At 48.4% G+C, this 17,591-nt stretch overlaps 1 protein-coding gene across 1 annotated transcript in view; it reads right to left on the bottom strand.

Annotated features, from left to right (window-relative positions):
• TUBGCP2 (tubulin gamma complex associated protein 2) overlaps positions 1-17,591 on the bottom strand; it is a 53,537-nt gene that overhangs the window by 13,356 nt on the left and 22,590 nt on the right. The window contains exons 7-12 of the mRNA XM_029060917.2: positions 17,145-17,352; positions 11,881-12,080; positions 10,930-11,119; positions 8,122-8,267; positions 4,824-5,004; positions 3,330-3,510 (exon numbers count right to left, since the gene is read on the bottom strand). Coding sequence (XP_028916750.1) covers positions 3,330-3,510; positions 4,824-5,004; positions 8,122-8,267; positions 10,930-11,119; positions 11,881-12,080; positions 17,145-17,352 — 1,106 coding nt within the window. The remainder of the gene's footprint in view (positions 1-3,329; positions 3,511-4,823; positions 5,005-8,121; positions 8,268-10,929; positions 11,120-11,880; positions 12,081-17,144; positions 17,353-17,591) is intronic.

Here is a 17,591-nt window from a genome sequence, read left to right as displayed (position 1 = left end):
GCTTAGCGCTTACTATGTGCAGAGCACTGTTCCAAGTGCTGGGGTAGATACCGGATAATCAGGTTGACCCACGTGAGGCTCACAGTCTTAATCCCCATTTTACAGATGAGGTAACCGAGGCACAGAGAAGTGAAGTGACTTGCCCACAGTCACACCTCTGACAAGTGGCAGAGCTGGGATTCGAACCCATGACCTCTGACTCCCAAGCCCGTGCTCTTTCCCCTGAGCCACACTGCTTCTCTACAGCGCTTACTATATGCCAGGCACTGTTCTAAGCACTGGGGTGGATACAAGTAAATTGGGTTGGACACCGGCCCCGCCGCACATTCTCCGTCCCCATTTTATGGACGAGGGAACTGAAGCCCACAGAAGCGAAGTGACTTGCTCAAGGTCACGGAGCAGATAAGGGAAGCAGCGTGGCTCAGTGGAAAGAGCCCGGACCGGGGAGTCAGAGGTCATGGGTTCGAATCCCGTCTCCGCCACTTGCCAGCTATGTGACTTTGGGCAAGTCACTTCACTTCTCTGTGCCTCAGTTCCTTCATCTGCAAAATGGGGATTAAAAACTGTGAGCCTCACGTGGGACAACCTGATCGCCTTGTATCCCCCCCAGCGCTTAGAACAGTGCTTTGCACATAGTAAGCGCTTAACAAATACCACCATTATCATTATTATTATAAGGGGCGGAGCCTGGATTAGAACCCAGGTCCTGTGCTCTATCCCCTAGGCAACGCTGCTTCTCTAATCTTCCAAATGTTCCCTCCTCCATTCACGGTCGTCCTCCCGCCGTTCAACTGCTTTGGTGCGGCTGACGGGGCCCAGCGCAGCCTCATCCATCCGCCGCTCCCAAAGGGGAGGCCTCGTCACGGCTGTGGCCGGGTCAGTCACCTCGGTCCTCCGAAGACCCGGGCCACAGGTGGGATGGGCTCTCGGCCTCAGATGGTCAAACAGAGAAAATGGCGTAGGGTACTGAATCCCCATTTTACAGATGAGGAAACTGAGGCCCAGAGTCGTGAAGCGCCTTCCTCGAGGTCACACAGCAGACAAGCGGCAGAGCTGGAATTAACCTAGGTCCTCCCTAGGCCAATGCTCTTTCCACTAAACCACGCTTCTTCTTCATCAGGCGTAAAGTGAGACTTCTAGGAGCATCTCACGGGCCTGGGAATCAGAAAGTCATGGGTTCTAGTCCCGCCACCACTTGTCTGCTGTGTGACCTCAAGGAAGTCACTTCACTTCCCTGGGCCTTAGTTGCCTCATCTGGAAAATGGGAATTGAGGCTGTGAGCCCCACGTGGGACAGAGACTGTGTCTAATCCAATTTGCTTGTTTCCACCCCAGCACTTAACATAGTGCCTGGCACACAGGAAGTGCTTAACAAATTCCACTGTTATTCTATTTATCGAGTGCTTACTGTGTGCAGACCTCTGTACTAAACGCCAGGGAGAGTACAACAGAACAATATAACGGACACATTCCCTGTACACAACAAGCTTCCAGTCTAATAATAATAATGTTGGTATTTAAGCGCTTACTATGTGCAGAGCACTGTTCTAAGCGCTGGGGTAGATACAGGATTAATCAGGTTGTCCCACGTGAGGCTCACAGTCTCAATCCCCATTTTACAGATGAGGTCACTGAGGTACAGAGAAGTTAAGTGACTTGCCCACAGTCACACAGCTGCCAGGCGGCAGAGCCGGGATTCGAACCCATGACCTCTGACTCCCAAGCCCGTGACGAGAGGGGGAGACGGATATGAACAGAAATGGATAGATGACAGCTACGAACATAAGTGCTGTGGGGCTGGGAGGGATGATGAAGACAGAGGGAGCAGGTCAGTCGAGGCCAGAGGAGCAACCGCGTTGTGGGAGGCAGAGTTCCCCCAGCTGGAGGCTGCCCGCTGTCACCAGCCTCACTCGTCGCCGCCTCCCGTCTTTTTCCCCTCGTTTTCCTGTTTTCTAAGCTCCATGGGGGCAGAGTCTTCTATGTCCATCTCCCCCCGCCCTCCCGGCTACTATTTCCCCTTATCTGTAATTCACTTTAATATCCGTCTCCCCCTGAGGTTTAGAAACCCCTGGTGGGCAGAAATCGAGTCTACCATCTCGACTGTGTCGGACTCTCCCAATCGCTCGATCCAGTGCTCCGCACGCAGTGAGCGCACAGTAAATACCACTGACTGATTGGCTGTGTCTGCTTAAATTCAGTGTACTCTCCTCTATGCTGTAAACTCGTTGTGGGCAGGGAACGTGTCTACCAACTCTATGTTGTACTCTCCCAAGCGCTTAGTAGTAATGATAATTATTAATTATGATATTTGTCAAGTGCTTACTATACGCCAAGCTCCCAGCTCTGCCACTTGTCAGCTGTGTGACTGTGGGCAAGTCACTTAACTTCTCTGTGCCTCAGTTCCCTCATCTGTAAAATGGGGATTAAGCCTGTGAGCCCCACGTGGGACAACCTGATTCCCCTGTGTTTACCCCAGCGCTTAGAACAGTGCTCTGCACATAGTAAATGCTTAACAAATACCAACATTATTATCACTGTCCTAAGCACTTGGAAAGAGCCCGGGCTTGGGAGTCAAGAGTTCATGGGTTCGCATCCCGGCTCTGCCACTTGTCAGCCGTGTGACTGGGGGCAAGTCACTTCACTTCTCGGTGCCTCAGTGACCTCATCTGTAAAATGGGGATGAAGACTGTGAGCCTCACGTGGAACAACCTGATTACCCTGTATCTACCCCAGCTCTGCACATAGTAAGCACTTAATAAACACCAACATTATTATTATTACAAGGTAAACAGATTTTCCCTCTTGGGGCTCCTAGTCTCAATCCGCATTTTCCAGAGGAGGCAACTGAGGGACAGAGAAGTGAAGTGACTTGCCCAAAGCCACACAGCAGACAAGTGGCGGAGCCGGAATTAGAACCCACGTCCTCTGACTGCCAAACCCGTGCTCTTTCCACTACGTCTCGCCGCCCTGCCCACAGCAAGTGCTCAATACGTACGATTGATTGATTGGGAGGTGACTGGGGGAGGAGGATGGTCGAATGGGGAGCAGAGGGGAAATCTTCCAAGCGCCTAAGATCTACTGGCCAAAAAGACAAATGGGGAAATCACCAAAAATTTCATTTCATCTTCTCCCCCACTGCTCCGTCACCGTGCCCAAATCACTTCATCCATCTTGTGTCTTCTCCCATCTGCCGAGCGGCCAGAGTGTTCCTATTACAAGCGAATGCTTTGGAAGAAAATCGATTCTGACATTTTCACATGGGATTCATTTTTATACTTCCTAAACCGTGATTTAACATTTCAGACACCAACTGATTTATCCACTTCTTACCTTTAAGTCATCTTTAAATGGGTCTGTATTAGCAGTGCTCATCCTTAAAGCCAGCTCAAGTAGAGCTTCTAATCTAGTAGGGATAATATCATCCACCGGCTTTTTCAGTTCCTCTTCCGTGAGATCCATGAAATGCACAAAGAAGTCTCCCTGATCCATGAGGAAATAGTGCTTTATGGACCTGCCCAAGAAGTTAAGGTGCAAAAAATGAGGAAGTCATTCTGGAACGGTGGAGCACCAGCAATTACATCCGATCTGGCGGCTGAAGATGATCTAAAACGGCTAGCCACACTGCAGTTGTTTCATAATAACAATGATAATTATCGTATCTGTTAAGCACTTACTATGTGCCAGGCATTGGACTAGGCGCTGGGATGGATACAAGCAAATCGGGTTGGACGCGGTCCCTGTCCCACATGGGGCTCACAGTCTCACCCCTCATTTTACAGATGTGGTAACTGAGGCGTAGAGAAGTGACTTACTTGCCTCAGGTCCCGCAGAAAGCATCTGGTCGAGCCGGGATTGGAACCCATGACCGTCTGACTCCCAGGCCCGTGCTCTATCCACTATGCTCTGCTGCTTCGAGGGAAGGGACTGGGTCTTCTAGTTCTACTGAACTCCCTCAAGCAGGGCTCTGCACAACTAAGCCTCCCCCAAAATACTACTGATTGGAAATTGAGGAAAAAAATACTTATTTTCTATAGTTAACACAGTAGACAAAAGGAAATGTTGATGTCGCTGCCCAACAAGGATTATCCTGGGACTAGAGAAATGCCGGTAGTTCTGGGAAGTTCAACAGCCCAGAGCATGCTACGGGAAAAGAGCTAAAATGAGGAGCGACCACAGAGGGCTGAGGGATGTGGTGAGATTTAGAGAACTGAATTAATGCGCTTACCATTTGGTTAAACCGAGTCAAGAGCTAAAGGGTGGTGTATGGTTGGGGCGGATGGAGAAAGAGGAAGAATAAGAAAGGAGTTTATCATCTACCAGAACACAAAGGGATTTAACGCAGATGATAAAAGGGTATAAATGGATTATTCTAGAGTGCTAGAAATATGAGCAACGTAATGAAAGTTAGGCTGCATAACCAGAAACGGCACCTTTGCAGAGAGAATATTACAGTAGAGTCCAAACTCAGGAGAAATGTTGTAAACTCACACCGCATGATTTAAAAAAATTAAATAAAGCAGAAGGAAGTAGAGGGAAAAAAAAAGGCACTAGACACCAATTTTGCAGGGCTCCTGAAGGCAACTATCCGATTTCTTAGTTCTGGGAATTCTAAGTTGGAACCTCCTCTATTAAGAAGATCAGAAGAAGGAATAATTTGATCCTACTTGATCGAACTTCTGTAGAAATCCAGTTACAAACAATAACCCTAATGACCAAAAAAATACTGAATCCTAACAATAGCAGTTCTAAAACCTGAAAAACGGTCTAAAATGCCATCAGGTTTTCCTTTCCCACGAATAGACGCTGCAATTTAAGAAAACCAACCTTAAATGTGCCACGAGTTCTTTTTCTTCTATGAGGAAATCCAGAAGCACCTTGCTAGCGTAGTTGAAAGCCTTTTCTATCTGTTCCACATACGCTCGCTCCTTCAAAGTGTAGATCACTTCTTTGGCCAAGGGGCAGGTCACGTCTCGACCACATTCTCTGACTACATTGAGATACTTTCCTAGAAGGCAGAGAGGGGAAGGTAGCCAAGAGATATTAGGACTCATTCCTCTATTACAGTGCTTTGCATAAAGTAGGTGCTCAATAAACGTCAATGGATCAATGAACCCGACTACCTTTTCCTGTTTCCATGTTAATACAATTTGGGATTAGCTCCCAGGTGGATGAGCGAACACTTGGCGAGCCTAATTCTCCCTCTTGTGGATGACTGGACTGCAAGGAAAAAGGGTCTTCCCTGGGACTCGACCCAGATTTTTTTGTTTTAATGGTATTTTTAAGTGCTTATTACGTGCCAGGCACTTGCTAAGCCCTGGGCTAGATGAGAGGCAGCACGGAAAAATGGAGACGGCACGGGCCTGGGAGTCAGGTGGTCATGGGTTCTAATCCCGGCTCCGCCACTTGTCAGCTGTGTGACTTTGAGCAAGCACTTCACTTCTCTGGGCCTCAGTTCCTTCAACTGTAAAATGGGGATGAAGACCGTGAGCCTCACGTGGGACAAACTGATTACTTTGTATCTACCCAGAGCTTAGAACAGTGCTTGGCACATAGTAAGCGCTTAACAAATACCAAAATTATTATTATCCCAGATTCTCCACTCGTCTGCTGTGTGACCTTGGGAAAGTTACCTTACTTCTCTGTGCCTCAGTTACCCCATCAGTAAAATGGGGATGAAGACTGTGAGTCCCACCTGGGACAATCTGATTACCTTGCATCTACTCCAGTGCTTACAACAGTGCTTGGCACAGACTAAACGCTTAACAAACACTATAATTATTATTACAAGCTAATTAGGAAGGATACAGTCCATGTCCCACACAAAGGGCTCAGTCTTAATCCCCATTTCACAGATGGAAAAAGGACATCAAGGATGATATTGGAGAGAGTGGTTTCCATGGAATGAAGTGGGCAGAAGGTATATGGGGGGGGGGGGCAAGGAGAGAATTAGAAAGCAAATGGAGGCAGTGAGTGGGAAGAACTCACTCAAGGAGTTTGGAGGGTAATGATAATAACGATAACCGGGTTATCTGTTAAGGGCTTACTTTTACACTGTTCCAAGCACAGGGTAGATTAAAAGTAATCAGGTTGGACACATTTCCCGTCCCACATGGGGCTCCCAGTCTCAATGCCCGTTTTACAGATGAGGTAACTGAATTAACTGAATCACAAAGAAGTTAAGTGACTTGCCTGAGGTCACACAGCAGACATGTGGTAGAGCTGGAATTAGAACCCTTGTCCTATGACTCCCAAGCCTGTGCTGTTTCCACTAGACCAGACTGCTTCCATAAGAACTGTGGTACTGGTGAAGTGCTTACTATGTGCCAGGCACTGTTCTGAGCACTCAGGTGGATACAAGCCAATTGAGTTGGACACAGTCCCTCTCCCACATGGGGCTCAGTCTCAATCCCCATTTGACGCATGAGGTCACCAAGGCAGAGAACTGAAGTGACTTGCCCAAGGTCACACAGCAGATACGTGGCGGAGCTGGGACTAGAACCCAGGTCCACCTGACTCCCAGGCCCGTGCTCCATCCACTGGGCCATGCTGCTTCAGGAGATAACTGGGGACAAAGTAGGGCTTTTTTTTTAAGAATAGGGTATATATGAGCATGTTTGATAGCAGAGAGGAAAAAGCCATTGGAAAGGCAATGGCTGAAGACGGCCGTCAGGGAAGAACTGAGAGCCCGTCACTGGGCAGGGACTGTCTCTATCTGTTGCTGAACTGTACGTTCCAAGCGCTCAGTACAGTGTTCTGCACATAGTAAGTACTCAATGAATATTATTGAATGAAGGAATGAAGGAATAAGGGAGGCGCAAGTTTTGATAAGGTGCAGAGGGATGGGGTCGGAGGTGCATGGGAAGGGGGTAGATATGAAAAGAGGGAGATCCCTTGAGATTCTGTTGGGAGAGATGGGAGAGTCAAAGAGGGAGAGGGGGTGAGAGTGGGGCTGGAGAAAAACGGGAGATTTTAGGGAGTTCACATGTCACACAGGGGCTGAGAATAGATGTCGGACAGAGAAGCGGCGTGGCTTGGTGGCAAGAGCATGGGCTTGGGAGTCAGAAGATGTGGGTTCTAATCTGTCCTTGGGGAAGCCACTTCACTTCTCTGTGCCGCAGTTTCCTCATTTGTAAAATGGGGATTAAGACTGTGAGCTCCCCGTGGGACAACCCGATTACCCTGTATCTATCCCAGTGCTTAGAACAGTGCTTGGCGCTTCCCATAATTTTTATTACTGGAGGAAAGCTAGCCCCTCCCACCCACCTTGGCTCCTCTCCCACTCCAACCCAGCCCACAAACTTCGCTCCTCTAGCACCACACCCACTCACTGGGCCTTGCTCTCATCTCTCTTTTGTTGTGGAATTCATGCTTCATGAATTCATGTTGAATTCTCAAGCTCTCTTCTGTCCGGAAGCCCCTCTCCTTTCACATCTGGAATTAAGGCCCTTCTAAAAAGCACTTCTCCAGGAAACTTTCCCTTTTTTATCTCTCACCTCCCCACCCCATTTCCCTCCCTTCTGCATCACCTATGCATTTAAGTTGGAACCCCCTAAAGACTTTGATACTGATCCCATCCCCAACCCGACAGCATTTACGTACACATCCTTACACTCAGTTGCTTCCTCCTCCCTGTCACTTATTTGAATGTCTTTCTCCCCATTAAAGTGTTAGCTGCTTGAAGGCAGGGCTCACATCTCCCTATTCTATTGAACTCTCGCAAGCACTCAGTATAGTCTTCTACACATTTTAATACCACCGCCTGACTGACCGAATGACTGAGAGTCTCCCTTTCACGGCTGGGGAAGACGAATTGTTTCCTCTCCTGAGTCAAAGGGAGGGCAGGGTGCTTAAATGTTTGAAATTTGTTCTCTTTCAGAGCCTCTGGTTCGAATTCCAGCTCTGCCACTTGTCAGCTGTGTGACTGTGGGCAAGTCACTTTAACTTCTCTGTGCCTCAGTTATCTCATCTGTAAAATGGGGATTAAGATTGTGAGCTTCACTTGGGACAACCTGATTACCCTGTATCTAACCCAGCACTTAGAACAGTGCTCTGCACATAGAAAGCGCTTAATACCAACATTGTTATTATTATTATTAAATCCAATGTGCCGTCAGAGCCTCACCGGTACTAAGTATTTTGTCTGCCATTTTCTGGAGGAAGGATGGAATCTGTTGCTGAACGACTGTGTATCTTTGATCCCAGTACTTGTCGTTATAATCCTCCTGGATTTTCTCCTTCTGGAGCTCATGTTCTTCCACCATGAATTCGCTGTAAAATTCAGAGAAGGTTTTCAGACACAGTAGCGTATTCTAAGAGGACGCCTCTCTCTGGACGTCAAAACTGCCACTTTACTTATTGAAACCACGGAATGTTCCTCAAATCTCACAGAACGGAAGATCGATTTAAAGGGACGACAGAAGAGGCAACGGGCCTTTCCTTTACCCGTGTCTAATGACCCAACAGGGCAGATGAATGCAGCCCCAAGTAACGACCTCAGCGGCCGTTGTTACGACAGGTCTTTTGAAGTTCTAGCAGAGACCACTGGAACTAAAATCCCAACTCTCAGTTAACCATGATATTGGCTGCCTGATAAAGGAGAATCATCAGAAATCCCCCACACCTCATTTTGGCCGATAACTTAAACAGACCAGTGGCTTTCACATTTTTGTCTGTCTGCCTGAGGGCTACTCCGTCAGTGAGGAGTCGGAGAAAGGACAGACGACCAAGGGAAGAAATCAGAAGGGGTGAAGGAGAGGGAGAACCCCTCGGCTTTATTATTTCGTCCATCTGTTCACCCCAGCCGGATCCTAGCTTTCAGCTCTTTCCCTGTAGAAAAGAACGGCGGTGGATGCTCTAAATGGCAAGCTCATTAAGGCCACGGGACGTCTGCCGATTCTGTGGTATTGTACTCTCCCAAGCACTTAGTACAGTGCTCTAAACCTAGTAAGTGCTCAATAAATACCACTGATTGATGGATGGCGGCAGTGCTATTCCCAAATCAGGGCTAGAAGGTCTCCCACTTGGGGAAAGGACTAGGGCCCTGCCAGAGGTAATCAATCCATCAATCATATTTATCAAAGATAAAAGGGACCTGAAGGAATGGAAGGAGTTGTGGGGACCCTGGTTCAAATCTCCTTTCCCATCAAACCTTTTATTCCCTTATCTGCAAAATGGGGATTCAATGTCTGTTCTCCCTCCTACTCAGACTGACAGCCCCCATGTGGAACGTGATTTTCTTGTATGCATTCCAAAGCCAAGTACAGTGCTTGACCACAGTAATAAATAATAAATACCACAATTATTAGAATGATTACGGGCAGCAGGAGGTGAAAGAAGAAGAGAGCCCAGAAAATCTCAAACCGCTTAATCATCCACCCTCAGAATGAGAGCTAGCTGGGAGGGAGTACAAAACCGAATCAGAAACATGCCACATTTTCGAAGGCAAACTGATTCTCTGGCTAGAGTGCCAGTGGTTCTTTCACATTTTCAAAGAAGACTCTCCTCTAGTAATAGAGAAATCACCCAACAGCTCATCATATGCATCGTATGCACAAAAGGCCAAATGGAAACTGATTCTCATAGTAGCAGCGGCCAGGTTTGATGCGCTGAGATCTTTTCTTCTGTCTATACTTCTCGTTAGAGGCGGTGAAGCACTCTTAAATGGCTAGTGACTGGAGAGAGGCGCAGGCTTGAGAGCGAGCTGCACCTTGTTCTGGATTTGAGTAATGTCTTCCTTTTCTGGGTTTAAAAATCAGTTATGGAAGACACGTCTGAGGCAACCCCAAGATTAGACACTTATTCTGAGGATCCTTATCATTTACTGCATTAAAACATTTATTCAATATTCTCTCAAATCAAGCTTGAAGCAAGACGTTTTAAATTCAGCCTTACCTTTCCGACTACAGGGGTTCAATTCCCAGAAAGGAAGCCATGTTTGACAGCTAGGACTGGTATAACCCGAGGTTTAAGGTACTTGTTTTGTTTAGTTCTGTTTTGCTTTGCTGTCTGTCTCCCCTGTTTAGACTGTGAGCCCGTTATTGGGCAGGGATTGTCTCCATCTGTTGCCGAATTGTACACTCAAAGCGCTGCACAGAGTAAGCGCTCAATAAATACTATTGAATGAATGAATGAATGAAAGGGAAAAAGGGCTTTGTGTCTTCTGTCATGCCTGGCACATAGTAAGCACTTAGCAAATACCATCATTATTATTATTATTATTAAATTATACAAGGTCAAATCCAATTCGATTCAATTCAATCATATTTGCTGAGCGCTTACTGTGTGCAAAGCATTGTACTGCGTAGCTCAGTGGAAAGAGCCTGGGCTTCGGAGTCAGAGGTCATGGGTTCGACTCCCGGCTCTGCCACTTGTCAGCTATGTGACTGTGGGCAGGTCACTTTACTTTTCTGTGCCTCAGTTACCTCATCTGTAAAATGGGGATTAACTGTGAGCCTCACGTTGGACAACCTGATTCCCCTGTGTCTACCCCAGCGCTTAGAACAGTGCTCGGCACATAGTAAGCGCTTAACAAATATCAACATTATTATTATTATTATTAAATCCAAGGTTTTTGACCCCTCAAAAATCACTTTAAGCCTGTTGGTTGTACAGCTGTTCAAATCACAGAGAAAATACCAGTCACGATAACTGTTTTTAGAGTTTACCAGGACAGCGGGAATAGGCACCCAGGTCTCAGCAACTGCACTGTGCTCCGAGCAGTAACCGTATCACTCATTCGTTCCTATCACACGGGGGACTTAATCGCATCAGAATCTTGGAGCGGATACAATTAAGTGCCCCCGTTAATTCAAGAAACACAATGTCAGAGGCGTTTGCCACCCCTAACCGGGGTCATTCGAAACTGCAAACCCGGTAGCTGAAACGAAGGTGATTGGCACGTGGCAGAACTGCCTCCAATGTCACGATCTACCTGTACGGGTCGTTTATGATTCCTCTGTAGATCCACTTCTCCAAAATTTCAAAGTAGGGGACGCTTGCCGCCTTGGTCAAATACAAGCACAGCTCCTGAGCTTGACTGTCTCCGGTGTAATTGAAGGTTCTGTCGTGAAGAAGGCTCAGGGTTGAGCCCCCCAGACATTCTCCTTTATCCACGGATACGGCTACATTGGGGAAAGACAGAGGGGGCGAGGGCAGAAGCCGATGGTTACTTGAGTATTTTCCATAATGAAACTTACTGGGACTGCCATTTATCCCTTAATTCTATCCCTAGGAGAAATGGGTTAGTTTTTCCAAATTCGCCCCACCTGGCGGTAGCCTGGGTTTCCCATTTGCCGGTTCGGTGTTTTGGGATGAAAAACCAAGACCTGAGGCTGAAGAATGACACGATCTGGCCTCGAATCGTCTCTCCGCCCCTGGGTCGTGGTCGTCTCGCACCTGGGTCTCTCCTTTGCTGCATTCCAGTCAGTCGGTCAGTCGTATTGCAGTCTTCCTTAAGCCCTCCTTTCCTCTTCTCCCACTCCCTTCTGTGTCCCCCGGACTCGCTCCTTTTATTCACCCCCTTTTCCAGCCCCACAGCCCCTGTGTCCAGATCTGCCATTTATTTCTTTATATAAATCTTTGTCTCCCCCTCTAGACTTTAAGCTTGTCGGGGGCAAGGAATGTGTCTGCTTGTTGTTCTATTGTACTCTCCCAAGTGCTTAGTACAGTGCTCTGCACCCAGTGAATGCTCAATAAATACAGCTGAAGTGCTCTGTACTAAGCACATGGGAGAGTACAATAATTCCACCTTCCCCAGTGGGAAAGTGGAACAAGGTTCCCTCCCAACCCCCACGGCCCCCCAGGCTCTGAACCCAGCCTTGACGGCTGCCCCGCTTCTCTCGGGGGAGGGCGGAGAACCCGACTGGCAGCCATCTGGACTTACCCAGGGATGCTAAAATCTCCATCGTCCGCATGGTCGGCTGGATGTAGAACCAGAGCTTCTGTAAAGACAGGAGGCCTTGCCTCTGCAGGTGCTCCAGCTGAGTGATAAGGATCATATATTCTTTGACCAGCGTCCTCATGGCAGCAGCTAAAGCGTGATTCACCTGCCCGTATTCAAAGGAAGATTTTTCTTCGATAAACCTAGAAGAAAAGAAATAACGCAGCTGAAGCAACGATTAACAATAATAAATAATAAAAAAATAAATAAAAATAAATGGTGGTATTTGCTAAGCGCTATGTGCAAAGCACTGTTCTAAGCGCTGGGGGGATACAAGGTGATCAGGTGGTCCCACGTGGGGCTCACAGTCTTCAGCCCCATTTTACAGATTAGGGAACTGAGGCACAGAGAAGTTAAGTGACTTGCCCAAAGTCACACAGCTGGCAAGCGGTCACTGCGGTATTTGTCAGGTGCTTCCCGATAATGCCAGGAAGTGAACTAAGGGCTGGGGTGGATACAGGCAAATCAGGGTGGACACAATTCCCGTCCCACATAGGGATCGCACTTTTAATCCCCATTTTACAGAAGAGGTAGCTGAGAAATGGAGAAATTAAGTGACTTGCCCGAGGTCACACAGCACAGAAGGGGTGGAATCGCATTAAAATCCAGGTCCTTCGGACTCCCGGGCCCGTGCTCCATCCACTAGGCCACGCCGTTCTGCAAAACTAGGGCTGCTGAAGAGTTAGAGAGGGCACCTACCAACCTGAAACTAGTTGGGCCCCAAGAGAAGCTAAGCTACCAACACTGGTTGAGGCCAGTAAAAGGCATATTTTTCCTCTAGAAAAAATTACAGACTCTCCCTCTACATCACAAACTGCCGGTGGACGGGGAGCGTGTGAACCAACTCTGTTGTACCGTCTTCTCCCAAGTGCTCAGTACAGCGTGCTCTGTACACAGCAAGCGATCAATAAATATCATGGACTGACTGATCTTTATGGCTTTATTGCTGTATCGTAATAATAATGATGTTGGTATTTGTAAAGCGCTTACTATGTGCCGAGCACTGTTCTAAGCACTGGGGTAGATACAGGGGAATCAGGTTGTCCCGCGTGGGGCTCACAGTTTTGAATCCCCATATTACAGATGAGGTCACTGAGGCACAGAGAAGTGAAGTGACTTGCCCACAGTCACACAGCTGACAAGTGGCAGAGCCGGGATTCGGACTCATGACCTCTGACTCCCAAGTCCGGGCTCTTTCCACTGAGCCACGCTGTACTTTCCAAGCGCTTAGTACAGTGCTCTGCACACAGTAAGCGCTGAATAAATACGATTGAATGAATGAATGATCACTGAAACTGTAGAAAAACATTTCCAAACAGTCGTAACAATGATTTCAAGACAGAAGACCTGCGTTCTAACCCCAGATCTGCACTTGCCTACTGTGAGACCTTGGGCTAAGCACTCCAATTCTCTGGGCTTCAGTTACCTCATCTGTAAAATGGGGATTAATACTGTGAGCCCCATGTGGGACAGGGACTCTGCCACCTTGATTAACTTGTATCGACCCCAGTGCTTAGTACAGTGCCTGGCACATAGTAAGCACTTAACACATGCCACTGGAAAGGAAGACAGCTTAATACATGCGGCTTCCAGGGCTTCCAGCACCAATATCCTTCCCCGCAAAGCAAAAAGCAAATGAAAGCATTCATTTGATCGTATTTATTGAGCGCTTACTGTGTGCAGAGCACTGTACTAAGCGCTTGGGAGAGTACAATACAACAATAAACACAATCCCTGCCCATAACGAGCTTACAGTCTGGGGTGGCGAGGGGGGAGAGAGACATTAAGAGAAATAAATTACAGATATGTACATAAGTGCTGTGGGGTTGGGAGGGGGGAATAATAATTATGGATTTGTTAAGGGCTAACTTTATGCCAAGCACTGTTTTAAGCACTGGGGTAAATACAAGGTAATCAAGTTGTCCCATGTGGGGCTCACAGCCTTAATCCCCATTTTACAGATGAGGTAACTGAGTCCCAGAGAAGTAAAGTGACTTGCCCAAGGTCACAGAGCAGAGAAGTGGCAGAGTCGGGATTGGAACCCACGTCCTCGGCCTCCCAAACCTGGGCTCTTTCCACAAAGCCACGCTGCTTCTCAAGAACCAAGAACAAAGGGAAGAGCAAAGGGAGCAAGTCAGGGTGATGCAGAGGGAGTTGGAGAAGGGGAAAGAAATTTAGTCAGGGAAGGCCTCTTGGAGGAGATGGGCCTTCAGTAAGGCTTTGAAGGCGGGGGGAGAGTCATCGTCTGTCGGATTTGACGAGGGAGGGCGTTCCAGGCCAGAGACGGGATGTGGTCGAGGGGTCGGCGGTGAGAAAGACGAGATCGAGGTACGTGAGAAGGTAGGCATTAGAGGAGCAAAAAGTGTGGGCTGGGTTGTAGTAAAAGAGTAGTGAGATGAGGTAGGAGGGGGCAAGATGACCGAATGCTTTAGAAGCCGATGCTGAGGAGTTTTTGTCCCACGCGCAAGTGGATGGGCAATGACTGGAGTTTTTTGAGGAGTGGGAAAACACATCCCGAACATTTTTTGTAGAAACACGATCTTGGCAGCAAAGTGAAGTACGGGCCGGAGAAACAGAAGTCTCATTTTCATTCACAGCAGCCAATGTAGGGAGGGGAGGGACTCGTGATCAATCAGTCAATCATATTTACTGAGTGCTTGCTGTGTGCAGAGCACTGTACTCAGCGACTGGGAGAGTATACTGTAACCATATAATAGACACATTCCAGGTTCACAAGGAGCTTACAGTCTAGAGGGGGAGCCAGACATTAATAGTTGTAAATATTCGCTATTGTTTTAATGAGATGTTCTTCCCCTCGATTCTATTTATTGCTATTGTTTCTGTCTGTCCGTCTCCCCCGATTAGACTGTAAGCCCGTCAAAGGGCAGGGACTGTCTCTATCTGTTACCGATTTCATTCATTCATTCAATAGTATTTATTGAGCACTTACTATGTGCAGAGCACTGTACTAAGCGCTTGGGATGAACAAGTCGGCAACAGATAGAGACAGTCCCTGCCGTTTGACGGGCTTACGGTCTAATCGGGGGAGACGGACAGACGAGAACAATGGCAATAAACAGAGTCGAGGGGAAGAACATCTCGTAAAAACCGATGGCAACTAAATAGAATCGAGGCGATGTACAATTCATTAACAAAATAAATGGGGTAACGAAAATATATACAGTTGAGCGGACGAGTACAGTGCTGTGGGGATGGGAAGGGAGAGGTGGAGGAGCAGAGGGAAAAGGGGAAAATGAGGCTTTAGCTGCGGAGAGGTAAAGGGGGGATGGCAGAGGGAGTAGAGGGAGAAGAGGAGCTCAGTCTGGGAACGCCTCTCGGAGGAGGTGAGTTTTAAGTAGGGTTTTGAAGAGGGAAAGAGAATCAGTTTGGCGGAGGTGAGGAGGGAGGGCGTTCCGGGACCGCGGGAGGACGCGGCCCGGGGGTCGACGGCGGGACGGGCGAGACCGAGGGACGGTGAGGAGGTGGGCGGCGGAGGAGCGGAGCGTGCGGGGTGGGCGGTAGAAAGAGAGAAGGGAGGAGAGGTAGGAGGGGGCAAGGTAATGGAGAGCCTTGAAGCCTAGAGTGAGGAGTTTTTGTTTGGAGCAGAGGTCGATAGGCAACCACTGGAGTTGTTTAAGAAGGGGAGTGACATGCCCAGATCGTTTCTGCGGGAAGATGAGCCGGGCAGCGGAGTGAAGAATAGACCGGAGCGGGGCGAGAGAGGAGGAAGGGAGGTCAGAGAGAAGGCTGACACGGTAGTCTAGCCGGGATATAACGAGAGCCCGTAACAGTAAGGTAGCCGTCTGGGTGGAGAGGAAAGGGCGGATCTTGGCGATATCGTAGAGGTGAAACCGGCAGGTCTCGGTAACGGATAGGATGCGTGGGGTGAACGAGAGAGACGGGTCAAGGATGACACCGAGATCGCGGGCCCGAGAGACGGGAAGGACGGTCGTGCCATCCACGGTGATAGAGAAGTCTGGGAGAGGACCGGGTTTGGGAGGGAAGATGAGGAGCTCAGTCTTGCTCACGTTGAGTTTTAGGTGGCGGGCAGACATCCAGGTGGAGACGTCCCGGAGGCGGGAGGAGATGTGATCCCGAAGGGAAGGGGAGAGGACAGGGGCGGAGATGTAGATCTGCGTGTCATCTGCGTAGAGATGGTAGTCGAAGCCGTGAGAGCGGATGAGTTCACCGAGGGAGTGAGTGTAAATGGAGAACAGAAGAGGGCCGAGAACTGACCCTCGAGGAACTCCAACAGTTAAAGGATGGGAGGGGGAGGAGGCTCCGGCGAAGGAGACCGAGCATGACCGGCCAGAGAGGTGAGAGGAGAACCGGGAGGACGGAGTCTGTGAAGCCGAGGTGAGATAAGGTATGGAGGAGGAGGGGATGGTCGACAGTGTCAAAGGCAGCAGAGAGGTCGAGGAGGATCAGAATGGAGTAGGAGCCATTGGATTTGGCAAGAAGGAGGTCACGGGTGACCTTAGAGAGAGCAGTCTCGGTAGAGTGGAGGGGACGGAAGCCAGATCGGAGGGGGTCTAGGAGAGAATGGGAGTTAAGGAATTCTAAGCATCGATTGTAGACGACTCGTTCTAGGATTTTGGAAAGGAAGGGTAGTAGGGAGATAGGGCGATAACTGGAGGGGGAAGTTGGGTCGAGAGCGGGTTTTTTTAGGATGGGGGAGACGTGGGCATGTTTGAAGGCAGAGGGGAAGGAGCCCTTCCCCATGGACAATGGATTTGTCCATTCCAAGTGCTTAGTACAGTGCTCTGCACCTAGTAAGCACTCAATAAATATTATTGAATGAATAATTAGGTAAATAAATTACAGAGATGTACACAGGCGCTAAGGGACTGGGTCGGGCGGGGTGAATAAAGGGAGCCAACCAGGGTGACACAGAAGGGAGTAGGAGAAAAGGAATTGAAGAATCTCACAAAGACAAAATTCTTCTTCCTGCTGGAGGATTTGCAGAGTAAAACTCAGGGCCCCGAGAGAGGATGTGAGTATATCTGTAATTTATTTATTGGTATCGATATCTGTCTCCCCGGCTCTACACTGTAAGCTCGCGGTGGGCAGGGAATGGGTCTGTTTATTGCTGTGCTGTACTCTCCCAAGAGCTCAGTACAGTGCTCTGAGCACAGTAAGAGCTCAATAAATAGCCCTGAACGAATGAATAAACGAATCATCGGGTCACCAGTGGGAGAGATAGATACCGAGTTACCGTGGAGTAGCTTGCCGCTACTGGCAGTATTCGATTCACCAGCTCCTTTATTGACATATCCAGATTGGGATCCACTAGGAAAGCCCGGTTCTGTCTGCCGACGAGAGGTTGGGCTGTGATGTATCGTCCATCCACTCCAATCAAAACATAGAGCAGGTCCTCCACTATGGTCAGCTCTTGAGAGGCTAAGGGCAAAGTCCCTATTTAAAAGGCAGAGCAAAAGTCCTAGGGGTTAATTACCAAGTTCCCAAGCTCTTCTTTCATCTTCTGCCTGACATTTTCACTGCTGAAATCACAGTTTGTTAAAAACAGCACACTCAACAGTCACTGAAAATAACATTCTGAGTCATTTCCCTCCTCATTTTCCCCCCTCCTTAGATAGGTCCTATCCTGGGCTCTGGGGCCAGCTTGAGAAATAAGGCGCTGTACTTAGTTTTGG

Source organism: Ornithorhynchus anatinus, chromosome 3, assembly GCF_004115215.2.
Source record: "Ornithorhynchus anatinus isolate Pmale09 chromosome 3, mOrnAna1.pri.v4, whole genome shotgun sequence".
NCBI lineage: Eukaryota > Metazoa > Chordata > Mammalia > Monotremata > Ornithorhynchidae > Ornithorhynchus > Ornithorhynchus anatinus.
Note: the sequence above shows the minus strand (reverse complement) of the source record. Positions and strands in the feature narration are given on the sequence as shown.